Source organism: Oncorhynchus nerka, unplaced genomic scaffold, assembly GCF_034236695.1.
Source record: "Oncorhynchus nerka isolate Pitt River unplaced genomic scaffold, Oner_Uvic_2.0 unplaced_scaffold_1615, whole genome shotgun sequence".
Classification (NCBI taxonomy): domain Eukaryota; kingdom Metazoa; phylum Chordata; class Actinopteri; order Salmoniformes; family Salmonidae; genus Oncorhynchus; species Oncorhynchus nerka.
In genome coordinates, this window is record NW_027039700.1 from 30,849 (window position 1) to 51,113 (window position 20,265).

Sequence of the window (20,265 nt, forward strand, 5' to 3'; positions counted from 1 at the left end):
GCAACAGTTCGGTAGTCATTTATGCAGGTTACCTTCACTTTCTTGGACACAGGGACTATGGTGGTCTGCTTCAAACATGTAGGTATTACAGACTCGGTCAGAGGTTGAAAATGTCAGTGAAGACACTTGCCAGTTGGTCCGTGCATGCTCTGAGTACACGTCAAGGTAATCTAGCCTTTCCGATGTGAGCAACATCTGTTTAAGGGTCTTGCTCACATCAGCTATGGACAACGTGATCACACAGCTGTCCAGTTTCCATTTGTAGTCCGTAATAGTTTACAAGCCCTGCCACATCCAACGAGCATCAGAGCAGGTGTAGTAGGATTCAATCTTAGTCCTGTATTCACGCTTTGCCTGATTGATGGTTTGTCTGAGGGCAAAGCGGGATTTCTCATAAGCGTCTGGATTTGTGTCCCGCTCCTTGAAAGCAGCAGCTCTAGCCTTTAGCTCATGAGGATGTTGCCTGTAATCCATGATTTCTGGTTGGGAAATGTACGTACTGACACTGTGGGGACGACGTCGTTGATGCACTTATTGATGAATCCGGTGACTGAGGTGGTATTCTCCTTAATGCCATTGGATGAATCCCGGAAAATATTCCAGTCTGTGCTAGCAAAACAGTCCTGTAGCGTAGCATCCGCGTCATCTGACTACTTCCGTGTTGAGCGAGTCACTGGTACTTCCTGCTTTAGTTTTTGCTTGTAAGCAGGAATCAGAAGGATATAATTATAATCAGATTTGCCAAATGGAGGGTGAGGCAGAGTTTTGAATGCATCTCTGTGTATGGAGCAAAGGTGGTCTAGAGTTTTTTTTCCTCTGGTTGCACATATGACATAATGGTAGAAATGAGGTAAAAAGGATTGCCTGCATTAAAGTCCCCGGCCACTAGGAGCGCCGCTTCTAGATGAGCATTTTCTTGTTTGCTTATTGCCTTATACAGTTCATTAAGTGCTGTCTTAGTGCCAGCATTGGTTTGTTGTGGTAAATAGATAGCTAGGGAAAATATAGATGAAAACTCTCTTGGTAGATAGTGTGGTCTACAGCTTATCATGAGGTACTCTCCCTCAGGCGAGCAATACCTTGAGACCTCTTTAATATTAGACACCAGCTGTTATTCATCTTACCAGACGTATCTGTTCTGTCCTGCCGATGCATGGAAAACCCAGCCAACTGTATAAAATCTGTGTCGTGGTCCAGCAACATTATGTGCAAAATAAGTTACAAACAATGCGAAAAAACACACAAAATAACACAGTTGGTTAGAAGCCTGTAAAATGGCAGCCATCCCCTCCGGCGCCATTCCCATGATGATGGTTTTGGAATCGTGCATGGCCATGCAATCTTGGGTGAACGGGGAGTACAGGTGGGGACCAAGCATGCACCCCTGAGGGTCCCCTTGTTGAGGATCAGCGTGGCAGATGTGTTGTTGCCTACCCTTACCACCTGGGATCATCCTTGTAACATCAGGTGAATGTGTTTTGTACCCCAAAAGAAACATTGTAGAATCATCTACATAACTGGACAGTTTGTTGTTTTGGGAACATATATTTTGTGATGTACCCTGTCATGACGTTGGCCTGTGGGTAACCTTTTAGTGAATGTTAGGAGAACGTTACCTGTGGGTAAGGTTTATGACCTCCCCCCATAAATACCTTTCTCCCTTGCCTATCTCTTGACTCATAGAGAGGAAAGGAAAGGAACCATATTTCGGTAATAGAACCAGTTGAAAATATGCGTTGGTACTTCATGAATATGATGTCAGTTCGGTTGTCATCTGAGACATTATGACTGATGACAGGACGACCTAAACAGTATCTGGGAAAGTCTACACATTATAGTTATCAGATTCACATGGAATTGTTGTGCAATTCAAATGTTTAAATATACAATTATTTGTGAAAAGATTACATGTAATTTTAGCTTCCAAATTAGATATTTGGGTTTTCATATTTTACGATATAAAGCCTTGACGAAAATGTAACCTCCTGTTCCGAGGACGATTGTTCTTCAAATCTTCCCGCTCTTTCACTCAAACCCAACCCCCGTCCTTTGTGTAACCAGCTGTCATATCTGTTCCGTCCGCTAGGGACGTTATCCTTTATGACATCATTTGTAATCAATGTATGATTCATTCTGTGTATATGTAATTCTGTGTGATTAGTTAGATATTTAGTAAATAAATAGTTAAACCCAATTTTGTATTGCTGATTCAACTTGTAAGCCAGGGTTCGTGAAGATAACCAAGAATTTACAACTTTCAGATGAGACTGAAATAAGGTGACGATTAATATTGACTGCTATTGATGTAAAATATTACTAGGTCTTTAAGAGTTTATTCGGAAGATAACAGCTCTATAAATATTATTTCATGGTGCCCCGACTTTCTAGTTAATTACATTTACATGATTAGCTCAATCAGGTAATATTAATTACGAAGAAAGGATTTTATAGAATAGTATGTCATATCACTTAATCCGGCATAGCCAAAGACACGACAACCCTCAATGATCCCACCAGACTGTTCCCACAACCTAATGAAACATTCTGGAAACCTTTAACGAACAGGCTAAATGTGTTGTAGGAATGCTCTCGCAACATCAGGCAAATGTTAAACATTCATCACCATGAATGGACCGCTTTTGTGTAACAAGAACATTTGCGACAACCTAACAAATGTTCTGGGAACTTTCACAGAGCCAATTTTGGTTTGCTGGGAAATTTATTTATTTATTAATTAAATTATTTCATTACCTGGAAGCCCAATGAGAACTATTGAGGAATGTTCTGTGATGATTGTTACAGGTGTTGTGCACAACATTTTAGTGAATGTTAGGAGAATATTCCAACAAAATTTCATTAAAAATATTTTTTGAAAAATAAAATATTTTGTTATCAAAAGGATGTTATTATCCAGGGGTTAGATAAAACCCTAACTAGAACTTAATGGGAATCTTAGCTAATGTTCTGGGAATGTTTCCGGTTTGCTGGGACCCTTCTAGACATTGCCCTTGAAGGCAACCATATATAGTTACTGTATGTTTAAAAGTATAATGTCGATCTCATGGACTGTCAGTCATGCTCCGTCTATGAATTTCAGAACGGTTATATTTCCAGATTGTGGCTTTAGGCCTAAACGTACATCTACAGGCCGTCCATCCTCCACCCGGGTTGTAATCAGCGTATATCCGCTGGGGTCGATTTCATCCTTCTCGTCTGTCAGCCTCCTCTCTATTAGTTTACAGTCCATGTAAACGGAGACGATGCTGCTCTGGACCGCCACACCCAGCTTGTGCCATTGGCGGTCAAACAGGGTGTGCAGGTCTCGGCTCTTAAAGGTGTAGTGGAGGCTGTTCTTCAGAAGGCCCCGGGCTGAGAACTCCACTGCTCGTTTAGCACCGTCCAACACTACAGACACCTGAAGATAGAGCCGGAGGACATTAAGACATTATATTGTCTCATAACAAGTTATAAAGCTTTATACCTGCCGGTAAAGTGTTGCCTTCCATTCATTACCATTACCATCAGGGTCATGGTAGATACAAGCATCAGTCATGGCATGAAAACGTTGATCAATTAACCAATGGTTAACCAACCGACAGACCGACCTACTGACCACACGGCCCACCGACTTGACTGACCTACCAGCCAACGGACCTACCATCCAACCAGCCGATGGACCGACTGACCTGCTGGGCGAACTGGCAGAGTGAGTGAGCGATCGACTGATCAGTCAATCAACCAACCAATAAATCAATATAGATCCAAACCCAATTCAATGCTATACATCCAGACATCATGAATATCCTTATAGTGGACACTCAGACCTACCTGGGTACCCCCCGTCTGGTCGAATATCTGCCACAGATACCAGCGGTCTTTCTTAGTGGTTTTCCTCAGCCGGAAGGTGGTAACTAGAGAATATTCACTGGACAGACCATTGGGGAACACCAATCTGAAATAAAAAATGTACATTGTTCGAGCTGCATATTGTGAAATTGAATCACAAAAATATATGAAACTTAACAATGGGCCTAACAGTGAAAATATTGTTTCGGAACTTTCAGTCTTGGTTGGAAGAGCATTAATAGCTGACGTAGAAGATTTTACCCATAAAATTAGCATTTAAATTTGCAAAATGGACTGTCAAAAATAAACATTCAGAATGAATAAGAATAATCATGCTGGATGTCTTATAGCTTTCTATGACTGTGTAGTAAGAAAACCAATCAACTTGAATCACTTGACAACGTTCTTCTATAGCCCCCTAGCACAAAATGGCCGCTTACATATAAAGCTAGAATTTTATGCCAAACATGATTCATCAGCCAGATTACATTCAGCATCCCTGTCATTCCAAATCGAATAATCAGTTATTCAAACTTCAATTAGATTCCTCTTACTTCACATACAGGTCTAGACTAGAAAACACAAGACCATGGCTAACTACAGTATATAGTATACTACAGTATACTACAGTATATAGCTTAGAAAGAAAACATTGTTATAAAGAGAAAAATGCAAAATGGTAACAAAGAAGACAAGGCGATATGTTTGTTAACCCAGACGTTTCAGCTCAACACTGCTGGCAGAACATTTCTAGCACATTGTGAACACTGAATGTAATGGGGATGGTACCACCAACATACAGTGGGGAGCAATAAAATGCAAATTAATTACTTAAAAATGATACAATGTGATTTTCTGGATTTTTGTTTTACATTCCGTCTCTCACAGTTGAAGTGTACCTATGAAAAAAAATTACAGACCTCTACATGCTTTGTAAGTAGGAAAACCTGCAAAATCGGCAGTGTATCAAATACTTGTTCTCCCCACTGTAGATGAAACCTCATTCATTACAGAAACACTAACACTATTCCTCTTCCATTTCTTCACTGATACTTCTCTCCTCCTATTTCCTATTTCCATCCTGTTGAATCAACACTTTAACCCCTCAAACTGAACCTGGGACTCAGATTAGACTATAGTAATGCATTAACAGCTAAAAGTGAAGCACCAGAAACACAATCTTTCAAGTTTAGCAGAAATCACAATGATGCAATGACAAGGCCATTCGAAGACATGGGGAGAGAAAGAGAGAGAGGAGAGGACAACAGAGAGAGTGGAATAGAGATGGAGAGAGAGATCAAGGAAGGAAGGGAGAGAGAGAGAGAGAGAGAGGTGGGGGAGATGGAGAGAGACATTCAGCAAGCGACACAGAGAAAGGGAGGAGAGAGAGAGAGAGGTAACTAAAGAGTAAGCGAGAGACTAAGCTCACTTCAGATAGGCCGGAAATTAGTTCTCCTCTTCATAGCTCATGACCTATTCTCTCAGAGACATACCCCTCCTGCCTTGTGTGTCCCTTGAATTCTCACAGAACGTTGACACAGCATACGATTAAAATATATATGCAGCGAGGTTAAAGCCACAGAAAGATCAAATGCTTTCTGAGGGTAGGCGAGAGAAAGAGAGAGACTGGGAAGGTGAATCGTCGCCTTGGGGCAAAAAGAGAACATTTATATTGCAATTCAACGGAGAGAGATGAGCAGGACTATTCATAAAGCTAGAGGTTTATTCCCTGAGATTCCACCTAAAAGAATGATTTGGAATTCCTGCATAAAACAGCAGAGATCCCATCTGGGCACAGACGGCAATTCCACATCTATTCCACGTTGGTGAAAACAATACTGATTCAACCAATGTGTTCCCAGTGGGATAGTTATGTGTACGGAATAAGGAGAGAGATACATTGAAGGAATTAGACTAATTGAACCCAGAGAGGGGTCTAAAACATGTACTTTTAATTTCCATCGAACCTTTAATATCACAGGTCTCACTGAGCTGCAATCTGTTCTCCAGGGGAGAGCTGTTCTTCACGGTGCAGGACCTTGCAAAAGTATTCACCCCTCTTGGCATTTTTCCTATTTTGTTGCCTTACAACCTGAAATTTAAGTCCATTTTTATCTGAATTTTATGTAATGGACATACACAAAATAGTCCAAATGAGTGAAGTGAAAATGAAAAAAATAACTTGTTTTAAAAAAAACTGAAAAGTGGTGTGTGCGTACGTACGTATTCACCCCTTTGCTATGAAACCCTTGTGCATCTTCAAAGTGGTATGCATGTTGTGTAAAACAAATGATACAACCCCCCCACAAATCTATTTTAATTCCAGGGTGTAAGGCAACCAAATAGGAAAAATGCCAAGGAGGGTGAATACATTCACAAGCCACTGTATTTCTATCTAATGTTAGTGTGTGTAAATGAGCCTGTTGAGGTCATTTACACACATTATCTACACTGGAACACTTGAACCCTAAGGGTTAGAGGTCAAGGGTTATACGTTACTGACACCACCCCGCACCCGCCCTCCTCCACAGCTTACCATCTGTGGCTCAAACACATGCTCCTATCAAGTGGAGTTGGTTTTGAACAGCGTTTGCTTTCCCCCCCAAGTCCTCTCCTTTCTGAATGCCAGTCCAGTTGTGCCAGTCTAGTGGTGCCTGTCCAGTTGTGCCAGTCTAGTGGTGCCTGTCCAGTGGTGCCTGTCCAGTGGTGCCTGTCTAGTGGTACCTGTCAAGTGGTGCCTGTCTAGTGGTGCCTGTCTAGTGGTGCCAGTCCAGTTGTGCCAGTCTAGTGGTGCCTGTCTAGTGGTGCCTGTCCAGTGGTGCCTGTCTAGTGGTACCTGTCAAGTGGTGCCTGTCTAGTGGTGCCTGTCTAGTGGTGCCTGTCCAGTGGTGCCTGTCTAGTGGTGCCAGTCTAGTGGTGCCTGTCCAGTGGTGCCTGTCCAGTGGTGCCTGTCCAGTGGTGCCTGTCTAGTGGTGCCTGTCCAGTGGTGTCTGTCCAGTGGTTCCTTGTCCAGTGGTGCCTGTCCAGTGCTGCCTGTCCAGTGGTACCTGTCCAGTGGTGCCTGTCTAGTGGTGCCTGTCCAGTGGTGCCTGTCCAGTGGTGCCTGTCTAGTGGTGCCTGTCCAGTGGTGCCTGTCTAGTGGTGCCTGTCTAGTGGTGCCAGTCCAGTTGTGCCAGTCTAGTGGTGCCTGTCTAGTGGTGCCTGTCCAGTGGTGCCTGTCTAGTGGTACCTGTCCAGTTGTGCCAGTCTAGTGGTGCCTGTCTAGTGGTGCCTGTCCAGTGGTGCCTGTCCAGTGGTGCCTGCCTGTCTAGTGGTGCCTGTCTAGTGGTGCCTGTCTAGTGGTGCCTGTCCAGTGGTGCCTGTCCAGTGGTGCCTGTCTAGTGCTGCCTGTCCAGTGGTGCCTGTCTAGTGGTGCCTGTCTAGTGGTGCCTGTCCAGTGGTGCCTGTCCAGTGGTTCCTTGTCCAGTGGTGCCTGTCCAGTACTGCCTGTCCAGTGGTACCTGTCCAGTGGTGCCTGTCTAGTGGTGCCTGTCCAGTGGTGCCTGTCCAGTGGTGCCTGTCTAGTGGTGCCTGTCTAGTGGTGCCTGTCTAGTGGTTCCTTTCCAGTGGTGACTGTCCAGTGGTACCTGTCTATGAATCCTCTAGTTCAAAACTAGGACCCTTTGTTTTAGCCTCTGGTCTAGAAGTGTTTCATTTGATGAATATTTCTCATTCACCTACAAAAAGATTGACCGTCAAAATATTGATTTAAAAATGTTTCCCTCTTACTGCTGGGGGGTTGTGGGTAGAAACAAGGTACCACTTTAGTGACAAAACTTTCTGAAAACTATTTTATTTGTCCTCTTCTTTCACTCTTTGACAAAGTGAGTCTGACAGAAATCTAATCATGGATTCCAAAATGGCTTGCATCGTCAGCTCGTGTTCAAGAAACAAACAAGAAGCACAACCAGATCAAGCTCGGAACGAATATGTTACCTCGTTGATGCATAGACTATGAATATGCAAACAATCAAAGAAAGTGTGAACACAAGCACTTTCTTTCAAACTCAAAAGTGTGTGGGTGGAATAGAGAGAGAGAACAAAGAATAGAAAGAGAGAATAGAGAGAGAGAACAAAGAATAGAAAGAGAGAATAGAGAGAGAGAACAAAGAATAGAAAGAGAGAATAGAGAGAGAGAACAAAGAATAGAAAGAGAGAATAGAGAGAGAGAACAAAGAATAGAAAGAGAGAATAGAGAGAGAGAACAAAGAATAGAAAGAGAGAATAGAGAGAGAGAACAAAGAATAGAAAGAGAGAATAGAGAGAGAGAACAAAGAATAGAAAGAGAGAATAGAGAGAGAGAACAAAGAATAGAAAGAGAGAATAGAGAGAGAACAAAGAATAGAAAGAGAGAATAGAGAGAGAGAACAAAGAATAGAAAGAGAGAATACAGAGAGAGAACAAAGAATAGAAAGAGAGAATACAGAGAGAGAACAAAGAATAGAAAGAGAGAATAGAGAGAGAGAACAAAGAATAGAAAGAGAGAATAGAGAGAGAGAACAAAGAATAGAAAGAGAGAATAGAGAGAGAGAACAAAGAATAGAAAGAGAGAATAGAGAGAGAGAACAAAGAATAGAAAGAGAGAATAGAGAGAGAGAACAAAGAATAGAAAGAGAGAATAGAGAGAGAGAACAAAGAATAGAAAGAGAGAATAGAGAGAGAACAAAGAATAGAAAGAGAGAATAGAGAGAGAGAACAAAGAATAGAAAGAGAGAATAGAGAGAGAGAACAAAGAATAGAAAGAGAGAATAGAGAGAGAGAACAAAGAATAGAAAGAGAGAATAGAGAGAGAGAACAAAGAATAGAAAGAGAGAATAGAGAGAGAGAACAAAGAATAGAAAGAGAGAATAGAGAGAGAGAACAAAGAATAGAAAGAGAGAATACAGAGAGAGAACAAAGAATAGAAAGAGAGAATACAGAGAGAGAACAAAGAATAGAAAGAGAGAATAGAGAGAGAGAACAAAGAATAGAAAGAGAGAATAGAGAGAGAGAACAAAGAATAGAAAGAGAGAATAGAGAGAGAACAAAGAATAGAAAGAGAGAATAGAGAGAGAGAACAAAGAATAGAAAGAGAGAATAGAGAGAGAGAACAAAGAATAGAAAGAGAGAATAGAGAGAGAACAAAGAATAGAAAGAGAGAATAGAGAGAGAGAACAAAGAATAGAAAGAGAGAATACAGAGAGAGAACAAAGAATAGAAAGAGAGAATAGAGAGAGAGAACAAAGAATAGAAAGAGAGAATAGAGAGAGAGAACAAAGAATAGAAAGAGAGAATAGAGAGAGCGAGAGAATAACAAAGAATAGAGAAAGAGAGAATACAGAGAGAACCAGTTGGAAACAATGAATTTGCAATTTCACTGATGTGTTCAGTGGTATCATAAGAGACAGAATATTGAGAGAGATAAAAAGAAAGTTAAAAAGAAAGATAGAAATTGTACTTACATTACAGGGTAGAATACAGTAACACACTGAGATTTACATTATAGGATAGATTACAGTAACACACTGAGACTTACATTACAGGGTAGAATACAGTAACACACTGAGACTTACATTACAGGGTAGAATACAGTAACACACTGAGACTTACATTACAGGGTAGAATACAGTAACACACTGAGACTTACATTATAGGATAGATTACAGTAACACACTGAGACTAACACTACAGGGTAGATTACAGTAACACACTGAGACTAACATTACAGGATAGATTACAGTAACACACTGAGACTTATATTACAGGGCAGAATACAGTAACACACTGAGACTAACATTACAGGGCAGAATTCAGTAACACACTGAGACTAACATTACAGGGCATAATACAATAACACACTAAGACTAACATTACAGGGTAGAATACAGTAACACACTGAGATTTACATTATAGGATAGATTACAGTAACACACTGAGACTTACATTACAGGGTAGAATACAGTAACACACTGAGACTTACATTATAGGATAGATTACAGTAACACACTGAGACTAACACTACAGGGTAGATTACAGTAACACACTGAGACTTACATTATAGGATAGATTACAGTAACACACTGAGACTTATATTACAGGGCAGAATACAGTAACACACTGAGACTAACATTACAGGGCAGAATTCAGTAACACACTGAGACTAACATTACAGGGCATAATACAATAACACACTAAGACTAACATTACAAGGTAGAATACAGTAACACACATACTTATATCACAGGGCAGAATACAGTAACACACTAAGACTAACATTACAGGGCAGAATACAGTAACACAGTGAGACTTACACTACAGATACACACAGATATAGAAATGGAACACCTGATAGATTACAGACCAAACCCACTCATGAATAGACAACAACACAACCATCCAGTAGCACCATCCATAACTCACTGACATAGCACCAACATACAAAATAGTGTGTGCACCACAGACATACAGCACCACAGACAGACAGACAGACAGACAGACAGACAGACAGACAGACAGACAGACAGACAGACAGACACCACAGACAGACAGACAGACAGACAGACAGACAGACAGACAGACAGACAGACAGACAGACAGACAGACAGACAGACAGACAGACAGACAGACACCACCACAGACAGACAGACAGACAGACAGACAGACAGACAGACAGACAGACAGACAGACAGACAGACACCACCACAGACATACAGCACCACTGATAGACAGGCAGACAGACAGACAGACAGACAGACAGACAGACAGACAGACAGACAGACAGACAGACAGACAGACAGACAGACAGACAGACAGACAGACAGACAGACAGACAGACAGACAGACAGACAGACAGACAGACAGACAGACAGACAGCAGTGGTACTTGATTTCATTTTGAACTCCAGAACCTGTCATTGAGCTTGGCATACAGACACAATGTACAATCACACAGTCCACTAAGAGAGGAGAGATCCCTCCATCTCTGTGGAACAGTATTAATCACACAATCAGTCCACTAAGAGAGGAGAGATCCCTCCATCTCTGTGGAACAGTATTAATCACACAATCAGTCCACTAAGAGAGGAGAGATCCTACTCTGGGTAAGAGTATCAGTTTGGCCTGGGAGCTGCCAGATGGACAGAACATTAACCAGGCCCAGAAAGTCGAGCCCCTCTGCCTTTCCTGAGTAAAGCGAGAGATGTTTGGAGGTTGTGGTGGTAGGGGGAAGGAAAGGGAGGAGGGGAGGAGGGGAGGAAAGGGGAGGAGGAAGGAAAGGGGAGAAAGGGGAGGTCCTCTGCACCTCATGCTGTCCCCCCTACCTCCTTCTCAAGTCCCCCTCCACCGGACCTCCCAGCTGACAGGCAACATCACCTGTCAAAGTACTCAGATAATTGGATGAATGCGGTGTCTTGCCCTCTCTCTCCCCCTCTCACACACACTCTCTACCCTCGCCCTCTCTCTCCCCCTCTCACACACACACTCTCTTCCCTCTCCCTTCTCTCTTCCCCTCTCTCTCCCCCTCTCACACACACTCTCTTCCCTCTCCCTTCTCTCTTCCCCCTCTCTCTCCCCCTCTCACACACACTCTCTTCCCTCTCCCTTCTCTCTTCCCCTCTTTCTCACCCCCTCACACACTCTCTCTTCCCTCTCCCTTCTCTCTTCCCCCTCTTTCTCACCCCCTCTCCCCCTCTCACACACTCTCTTCCCTCTCCCTTCTCTCTTCCCCCTCTTTCTCACCCCCTCTCCCCCTCTCACACACACTCTCTTCCCTCTCCCTTCTCTCTTCCCCCTCTTTCTCACCCCCTCTCCCCCTCTCACACACTCTCTTCCCTCTCCTTCTCTCTCCCCTCTCACACACTCTCTTCCCTCTCCCAGCAGGCCAGCCCAGGCCTTCCTCTCCCCCTCTCACACACACTCTCTTCCCTCTCCCCCTTCTCTCTTCCCCCTCTTTCTCACCCCCTATCTGAGCTCTTTTCTTTTCTTCTCCCGCTTTATCTCTCTCAGCATCGATCTCTCTCTCCCCTTAACCCCCCTCCCATTTATCTGTCTGTCTGTCTGTCAGTCTCTTTCCTCCCCCTCCCCTCTCCTCCCCTCCCTCCCTCTCTCACTCTCCCTTTCTCTCTCTGTTTCTCTGCCTTCCTTCACTCTGATCTCCATCCAACAGGTTCAGGCACAGCAGGCCAGCCCAGGCCATAGAGGAGGAAGAGGATATACAGGGACTGGCTGGAGAAACATGTTGCCTCAGTGATTCCTCTCACTGACCAGAGAGGACAGGACAGTGAGTGTGTGTGTTTACAGTTGTGTAATGTACTGTAAAACACAAAAAATATCCTGCGTCTTGTCTTCCCCAGGAGGACGACAGGTCAGGTCGTTCTTTAGCAAAGCCAAAACCATACGGATGGAACAATGGATATTGTGAAAAGCACTTGTCTTCCTAAACCAGCTGGGGAAACCGTCCCACTGCTGCCACTAAACGTGCGGGGTATCGTCCATCCATCTCATAGACATCTCGTTGTTACACACTTTCATTTGATAAGATCCTATATATTGTGAATACTGCTTATCATTCCAGTTCTACTGATGATTCCACATGAGTCTCTGCAGTAAAAACCAAACAGGTTACATTGTAGTCATTTAGCAGACACTCTTAACCAGAGAGACTTACAGTAGTGAGTACATACAGTACATGTTCATACTGGTCCCCCGTGGCAATCAAACCCACAACTCTGGTGTTGCAAGCACCACACTGTACCAACTGAGCCACACAGGACTGTCACAGAGCAGAGCAAGTAGAAGTGAAGAAGAGTCCTATACTCCAATGTTCAGCACAAGTTAACTCTCAGAGGGGTGTAGGGGGGAGTCCAAACATAAAGTAGCATCATATACCTGTATATATACCACAGAATTCATACCAGTATATATACCACAGTAGCATCATATACCTGTATATATACCACAGTAGCATCATATACCTGTATATATACCACAGTAGCATCATATACCTGTATATGTACCACAATAGCATCATATACCTGTATATATACCACAGTAGCATCATATACCTGTATATATACCACGGTAGCATCATATACCTGTATATATACCACAGTAGCATCATATACCTGTATATATACCACAGTAGCATCATATACCTGTATATATACCACGGTAGCATCATATACCTGTATATATACCACAGTAGCATCATATACCTGTATATATACCACAGTAGCATCATATACCTGTATATATACCACAGTAGCATCATATACCTGTATATATACCACAGTAGCATCATATACCTGTATATATACCACAGTAGCATCATATACCTGTATATATACCACAGTAGCATCATATACCTGTATATACACCACGGTAGTATATCACATGACCAGGTCTCTACACATACAAATCATTTACAGGTGGGACACTGTTTCCCCCCCTGCTGTTGACCTTAAATCAATATGACTTAGTCCTTCATCTCTAGACAATCTATTAAAATGGCTTTTCAAAAAACCATGCACCTTAAACATCACCGGGAGGCCATACATACATAGCAGGGTCGTCCCAAATGGTACTCTATTCCCTATATAGTGCACTACCTTTGCCCAGTTCTGTAGGTAATACAGTGCCGTTTGGGACGCACCCTTTCAAGCTATAGCCACCAGCGGTGGCTATCTTTAACCTTGAGTAAAAAAATGGTCCTCCCTCAAATCAGAATGTATATCAATATTCTGTACAAATTATTCTACACGTCTTGCAGTAGCGTAGTCCATCTCGGTTTGCCCTTGTTAACCAAAGCACATGGAATTATCTGTGTAGGCTGGATCAGGGTTCACCCCATGTCTCTCTCTCCCTCCCTCTCTCTTTTTCTCTCTTTCCCTCCCTCCCTCCCTCTCTTTCAGCTATCTCTCTCTGGCATCTCTCTCTTTCTTTCTGGTCTCTCTCGCTTTCTTTCTGGTCTCTCTCTATCTCTCTCTGGTCTCTCTTTCTCTCTTTCTGGTCTCCCCCTCTCTGGTCTCTCTCTTTCTGGTTTCTCTCTCTCTCTCTCTCTCTCTCTCTCTCTCTCTCTCTCTCTCTCTCTCTCTCTCTCTCTTGTATATCTTTCTCTCTCTCCCTGGTCTCTCTCTCTCTTTCTGGTCTCCCTCTTTCTGGTCTCTCTCTTTCTGGTCTCTCTCTCTGCTATCTCTCTCTCTCTCTCTCTTTCTGGTCTCTCTCTGTCTGTCTCTCTCTGTTCTCTCTCTCTCTGGTATATCTTTCTGGTCTCTCTCTTTCTGGTCTCTCTGGTATCTCGTTCTGTCTCTCTGGTCTCTCTCTCTGGTCTCTCATTTTCTGGTCCCTCTCTCTCGGGTATCCTTTCTGTCTCTCTCTCTCTCTTTCTGATCTCTCTCTCTTGATGACACGAGATGTCATCCTGCAGTGAGCCAGCGTGGAACCTCAGTTTATTCCACATATCAGCTGAACAGGAGGCGGACAAACCTACACCCTGAGAAAATATTTGTTTGCTGCAACGGAAATCAGATATCATCCTGGCTTGTTTTCAAATCCCAGGCCAGTCTATGCCATGTGGGGGACTGATTTATGTGAGTGAGTTTGTCCATTTAATAGGTGGATAAACTCTCTAAACAACTCTGTGAATGTTGTGCAGTATGTCTCTCCTTCAGAGTCTATAGAAATCCATTGGAACAAGCTGGACAAACAGAACCGAATCAGGTGGTTTGCTTGAGGTAATATCTCTCATGATAGACTATAAACCCCAGCACGTCCATGACCTCACCTCTGGTTCTCACATAATACAAACCACCAACATATATTTATCTTTGACTTACAGTAGCTCAAGTAAAGCACAATGCATCCATTAGTATAACCACTAGTACACTTAATGTAGTAAAAGTCCATTAGTACATTCATGTAAGCCTACTCTCGTGTCTCTATAGTATATCTCCTAAAGCCAGAGCCTGTTTCAATAAAGTGTTCAGTCACACAGCCTCTACTCTGACTGGCAATTCCAATTATCTCAAGTAAAGAACACTACGCGGCCATTAGCTTGATCATTAGTACACAACCTACAGATGTTAGATCTTAACTTGATCACCCTGTTGCAGGAGAACTAGAACGTGTAGTGCATTTGATATTTTAAAAGGATTCTGAAGTTTGAAATTTCCACTTTGAAATTTCAGACTTGATTCTTTATCACAAAAATGTATCAACCCCTAAAAAAGCATCCATTCATTATAATCCACAATATAATGATTCAGATGTTCCTGTTGCTGCAGGATTCTTCTCCTGCTGTAGCAAACTGGCTCAAATGAAGATCCTACACCTGTGCTGTACTGTATGCTGTTAAGCCAGAGCTTAATGGAAACCGCTCCAACAGAGCACAGCCACATGGCCTGAGGGATCAGGACTTCAGTCAATTCCAAAACAAAGCAACATGATCACACACTGATTGACAGACTCGTACAGTAACTAGTGCCCAAATAGACCTGGCCAGACTACCTTCTAGTCACACCCAAGATGTCCCTGACCCAGCAGGCCCATCTCAACTCACTCTGTGTACGATGTCTCCCTCCTCTAGCTATCAGTGAGCAGTTAGTTTCAATGAAAGGAGAGGGAACAGAGGAAACACACAGACTTGACGCTCAGCGACTAGAGAGATAACGCCCATTTCATGGATACTAGCAAGCTTTGGCGAACAACAAAACTGCTGTCATGCATACTGTTTGAAGGATACACCCGTGGGAGATCTGAATGACTCGATCTGTGATTATCTCAACAAGTGTGAGGCCAGAGTAATGAAACTACCCCCAGTCACACCCAAGTGTCCCCCTGGCCCAGCCTGGCACTACTCACTCTGTTGGCTTGATGAGGGGGCTGCTCCCCAGCCGGAATGATGGCCGCTCCTCTGTCACTGCCCCCTTTCTCAGGAGAAACTTTTCTGTCAAATCAAAACCTGAAAGAAAAGAGACAACAGGACGAGAAGGGCTGGTTTAAACTCAGGAAGTCTGCTTCACTGACATAGATTCAGCCTCGTCCTGAGCTGGAATAAAAACACTTTCTATGGAGATGATCTGTGCTCAGCAAACTGGCACTAGGTGTTACAAGGTGTTGTTTTAAACTCCAGTGCGGTGATCCAACAACATGGATTGAGTCTCGACTTTCTAGATTTACATCAAACTCCTGTCCAGTTTGATCCATTCCTATGGGACAATATAGTTAATTTATGCATAATTACTTCAAAGACAATAGATTTGACCATCAGTGCTCCCTAAAACAAATTGGTGCACGTCTGTTAGCGCAGGCTCAATTACAGAGTATTTCTGTTCTGTGTTACATAACCTGTGAACATATTCATGTTTTTCACGACACGTCTGAGACATGAACGTTATTACCCCCCTGGATCAGAGCCAAACAGATTTGTGTGTCCTAAATGGCACCATATTCTCAATATAGTGCACTACTTTTGACCAGAGCCCTATGAGACCTATGAGCCGTGTTCAAAATTAGTGCACTATGTTGGGAATAGGGTGCCATTTGGTATGTAACCATTGAGAGAGAGATGGATTTATTTCAATTGAGGAACTTGTACACCATAACACTGTAATTCTTACCGGTGAATTCTGGCTGTGGACCATTTAAACTGTAGGAAAACAGGTCCTTGTCTACTTTCAATGGAGGACATCTAGAGTTGTCTAGAAAACAGGGATAACATCATCAGCCATACAAGGTTCATATTCATGAAAGTAAAAATGAAGATGCAGACAGCAAATAAGTGCAGAATACCTTCTCAACACTTCAGTCATCAAAGACGAAAACGTTGAGATCTGATATCCGACAGCGAGATTGAGGACTTGGCACATAACCATTGGTTGATGTGCACAGCAGGACTGCAATATAGTAGTTAGCCTGTGACGTGACCAGTGTCTTTCCATGTGGAGGGGCACTTCAGTCACTCACCACATCAGTGGTTGTTAGTCATCACTACCACCCATTCATTAAGATGCATCCGCGTCCCCAATGGTACCCTATTCCTTATATAGTGCACTAATTTTGACCAGTGCCCTATGGGGAACAGGGTGCCATTTGGGCCGCAGCCTCACACAGCCCAGACAGGGATGTAGAAGTGTTGTTAATTAGAGGTGGTGAAAGAGACCTAACTATAACTGGGCTCAACTTTGACCCTTTTTCTATTGAGCCATGTTTCCTCTTGGAGACTGGGGCACGGCTACGGGGTCGTGTAGCAAAACGTTTCACAACATCGAGCAATGGAAAACACGAACGGGTGTTTCTTATTAGACAAGTTCAAATAATACCACTTCCCAGTTTGTCTTTTTGGGACGGTTTTCTTCAGTTTCGTGCCAACTGAACATGACCCAGACCGTATACTGTAGCTAAAACTGCAAACAAATGACTTGCCATGTTCCTGTCTGCCAAATCTGACCATGATCATCTACTGTGACAACACCAATGTTAGCCCAACGTTATTGGAAGGGCGTGCTAGTACCACTCAAAAGTCAACTCAAACAGGTAGCAACAACCTGTAATGTAGTTATCTTTTAGCTATATGTATTTCAAGGGATGTAAACAATACTGCCTGTTTCAGACAATATCTTGAGCACAGCCACATAGCCTAGCCTAGTGCGTGCTATGAAATATACATTCCAAAACTGTGTGTACCACATAGCTCCCAAAATGTCTTCCCACTGTAAACTAAGCCTAAGGAGAGTGTCTGTGAGATCAAAGTCATCTTGGTGTTGGTGACAGTGTCCTTACATGCCACAGGAGGTTGGTGGCTCATTGGTAGCCTAGCAGTTAGAGCGTTGGGCCAGTAACTGAAAGTCACTAGTTGAAATACCCATGCCGACAAAGGGAAAAATATGCTGATGTGCCCTTGAGCAAGGCACTGATCCCTAATTTGCTCCAAGGGTGGCTTATTACTATGACAGACCCTGTAAAACAACACATTTCACCGGACCTACCTGGTGTATGTGACAATAAAACATGTTATTTTGTTATGGAATGGTATCTAACTCATCAATCACAGGGTTTCCATGTGTTTGGTACCATTCCATTCACTCCATTCCAGCCATTATTATGGTCCTCCCCTCAGCAGCCTCCTGTGTTAGATTACATACCTATTCTTTCGTTCAATGCCATTCCAACAGTGCAGGGAATGGTTTGTGCGATCCAGAGGAAAGCTGCCCATTTTAACAAGCAACTCATGTCTTCTCTGATGCAAGAGAAAATACTCCTTCAAAACCTAAAATAAAACACAAGTTAGTTATTCAAATAGTACGCCTACATCTTACAGTAACATATGAATGAATTCCATACATTTGTTTTGAAATGAATTATATTAATGAAGTATGTGAAGTATTAGTAATCTATTACACAGAAAACTGTAAAATGAGATGCGCCTTTTCTACCACATAACGAAAAGTGTGTACTGCAAATGTAATGTGTGTCGTATCACAGTTGAAAATAACCAATGCTCCGCTGCAGACCTCAACTGAAGGCGTGAGAGCAAGGTGCGACAGGTCCACTGCAAGAGTTGCTGCGTTATTATGGCGCAATCATATCACCAGGAAAATAGGCTAAACAGAAGAGTCACGCTTTGTAGGCTATACCAAACTGAAACAAATAGAATGGGGTCGGCTATGTAGAACTAGTCTAAATTATGAATTTGAACCTGAACATAACTGTCCCGGGACAGTATGACACAGATCACGTTCATAGTGAGATGAGATCACGCGCATGATGCCAACTGACAAAATACAACTTCGATGGAGAGATGCCAAATTCCTCAAACGTGCCAATCTCACAATTCAAACCAGTGATAATGTCTTCCCGGACATTGAAAAGCGCCACAGCTGCAACTCAGATTGTTTGGAACTAGCGGACCAGACATTCCATGGTAGTGTATTCCATTTATGCGGTATTCATATTTTCACATTTTCAAGGCTCCTCAATCATTAAATATACTTACCAAATTACGCGTAATTATGCATTCCGTTCACTGCAGCCTAATACGGTTATTGCGAGCATATGGACAAACTGCATGCTACACAAGTGTTACACACAGTATAGCCTATTTACACGAACATAACGGAATGTTCATACATCATTTCGAGTGACTGAAGCCGTCCCGTAAAGACAGACAAGTTCCAGAACATGAACTAAAGCTGTGCGCAAAACCACTAAAGTGCCAAACTACGACAAGGCTAGACGCACTAACCAAGGACCCCTACTTATAAGTTTGTATCGATACATGGCATTACAGAGGAGGATTTCAAGCAGCCATTATTATTCAACCTGTAAATTATGAATATCAAACCAAACCGGTCTACTTACAATTGGTGAGAAAGTTTCCTCCAGCATAAAAACGCATTAATCCATGAACGTTTATGAACGCATGTTTGGAAAAATAGTCGGTTGCTAATCCAAAGTACACTTGTAAAGAAATAAAAGTGAGAATGGGATCTCTTACTAGATCCTCGTGTCCTTATTAGTCGCACCGACTGACTGACCCTCCCACTTTCTCATTAGGCTACTGGAATGCATGGAGGACCCCAAGTCCGCCACCGGTGGAGGCATTACAATGGAAACGCTCCACAATTTGGATGAGAAAACAATATTTATGAATGAGAAAATAATGTATTTAGCTATGAGATTATTGTTGTTTGACTGAGAACATCACATACAGTAGTACATCATTCATGTGAAAATAAACTGGTGCTCAAATTATGTAATGAGTAATTCAATTATTTTCATGATTTTTTCTGTTTTCTTCCATCCACACTGTGTTAAATTAGAATTGGGAACCAAACATTTCCTCTGCCAACAATAATGTTCATAATGTATGGATTAAATATTGATTTATTGATCGAGAACATGAACTGGTGATGAAATACAGTACTTTGCTAGCTATAACCTTCAACTCAATGTTGCCTGATAGTCAATATTATGGGTTTTCTTGGTGAGTTTGATCACCACCTTGAATTGTACCTATGCTTTGCTAGATAGTTCCATAGGAGTTGGGGTCTATTTTAGTCTCAGACTCAAATGCCACAACATAATGTTTTGTAATCTCCTTGAGGATGGGGCTAAAGGGCTCATGTAGAGTATTACACCAAGTTAGAATGAACCCTATGGTGCTGAAGGGCTCGTGTAGAGTTTTACACCAAGTTAGAATGAAACCTATGGCGCTGAAGGGCTCATGTAGAGTTTTACACCAAGTTAGAATGAGCCCTATGGTGCTGAAGGGCTCATGTAGAGTTTTACACCAAGTTAGAATGAGCCCTATGGTGCTGAAGGGCTCATGTAGAGTTTTACACCAAGTTAGAATTAACTCTATGGTGCTTGAAATGTTTATCCAAAATCTTTTCACAAGGAACATAAG

General features: G+C 42.6%; 1 protein-coding gene across 1 annotated transcript in view; it reads right to left on the reverse strand.

The window, feature by feature from the left end:
• Nucleotides 1–19,371, reverse strand: part of LOC135568327 (collagen alpha-1(XIX) chain-like) — a gene marked incomplete at its 3' end in the record, with an annotated part of 45,788 nt that extends 26,417 nt beyond the window's left edge. The window contains exons 1-6 of the mRNA XM_065015203.1: nucleotides 19,218–19,371; nucleotides 18,002–18,126; nucleotides 16,478–16,558; nucleotides 15,720–15,819; nucleotides 3,829–3,952; nucleotides 3,140–3,415 (exon numbers count right to left, since the gene is read on the reverse strand). Of these exons, the coding sequence (XP_064871275.1) occupies nucleotides 3,140–3,415; nucleotides 3,829–3,952; nucleotides 15,720–15,819; nucleotides 16,478–16,558; nucleotides 18,002–18,089 (669 nt within the window). The remainder of the gene's footprint in view (nucleotides 1–3,139; nucleotides 3,416–3,828; nucleotides 3,953–15,719; nucleotides 15,820–16,477; nucleotides 16,559–18,001; nucleotides 18,127–19,217) is intronic.
• Nucleotides 19,372–20,265: the final 894 nt, after the last annotated feature.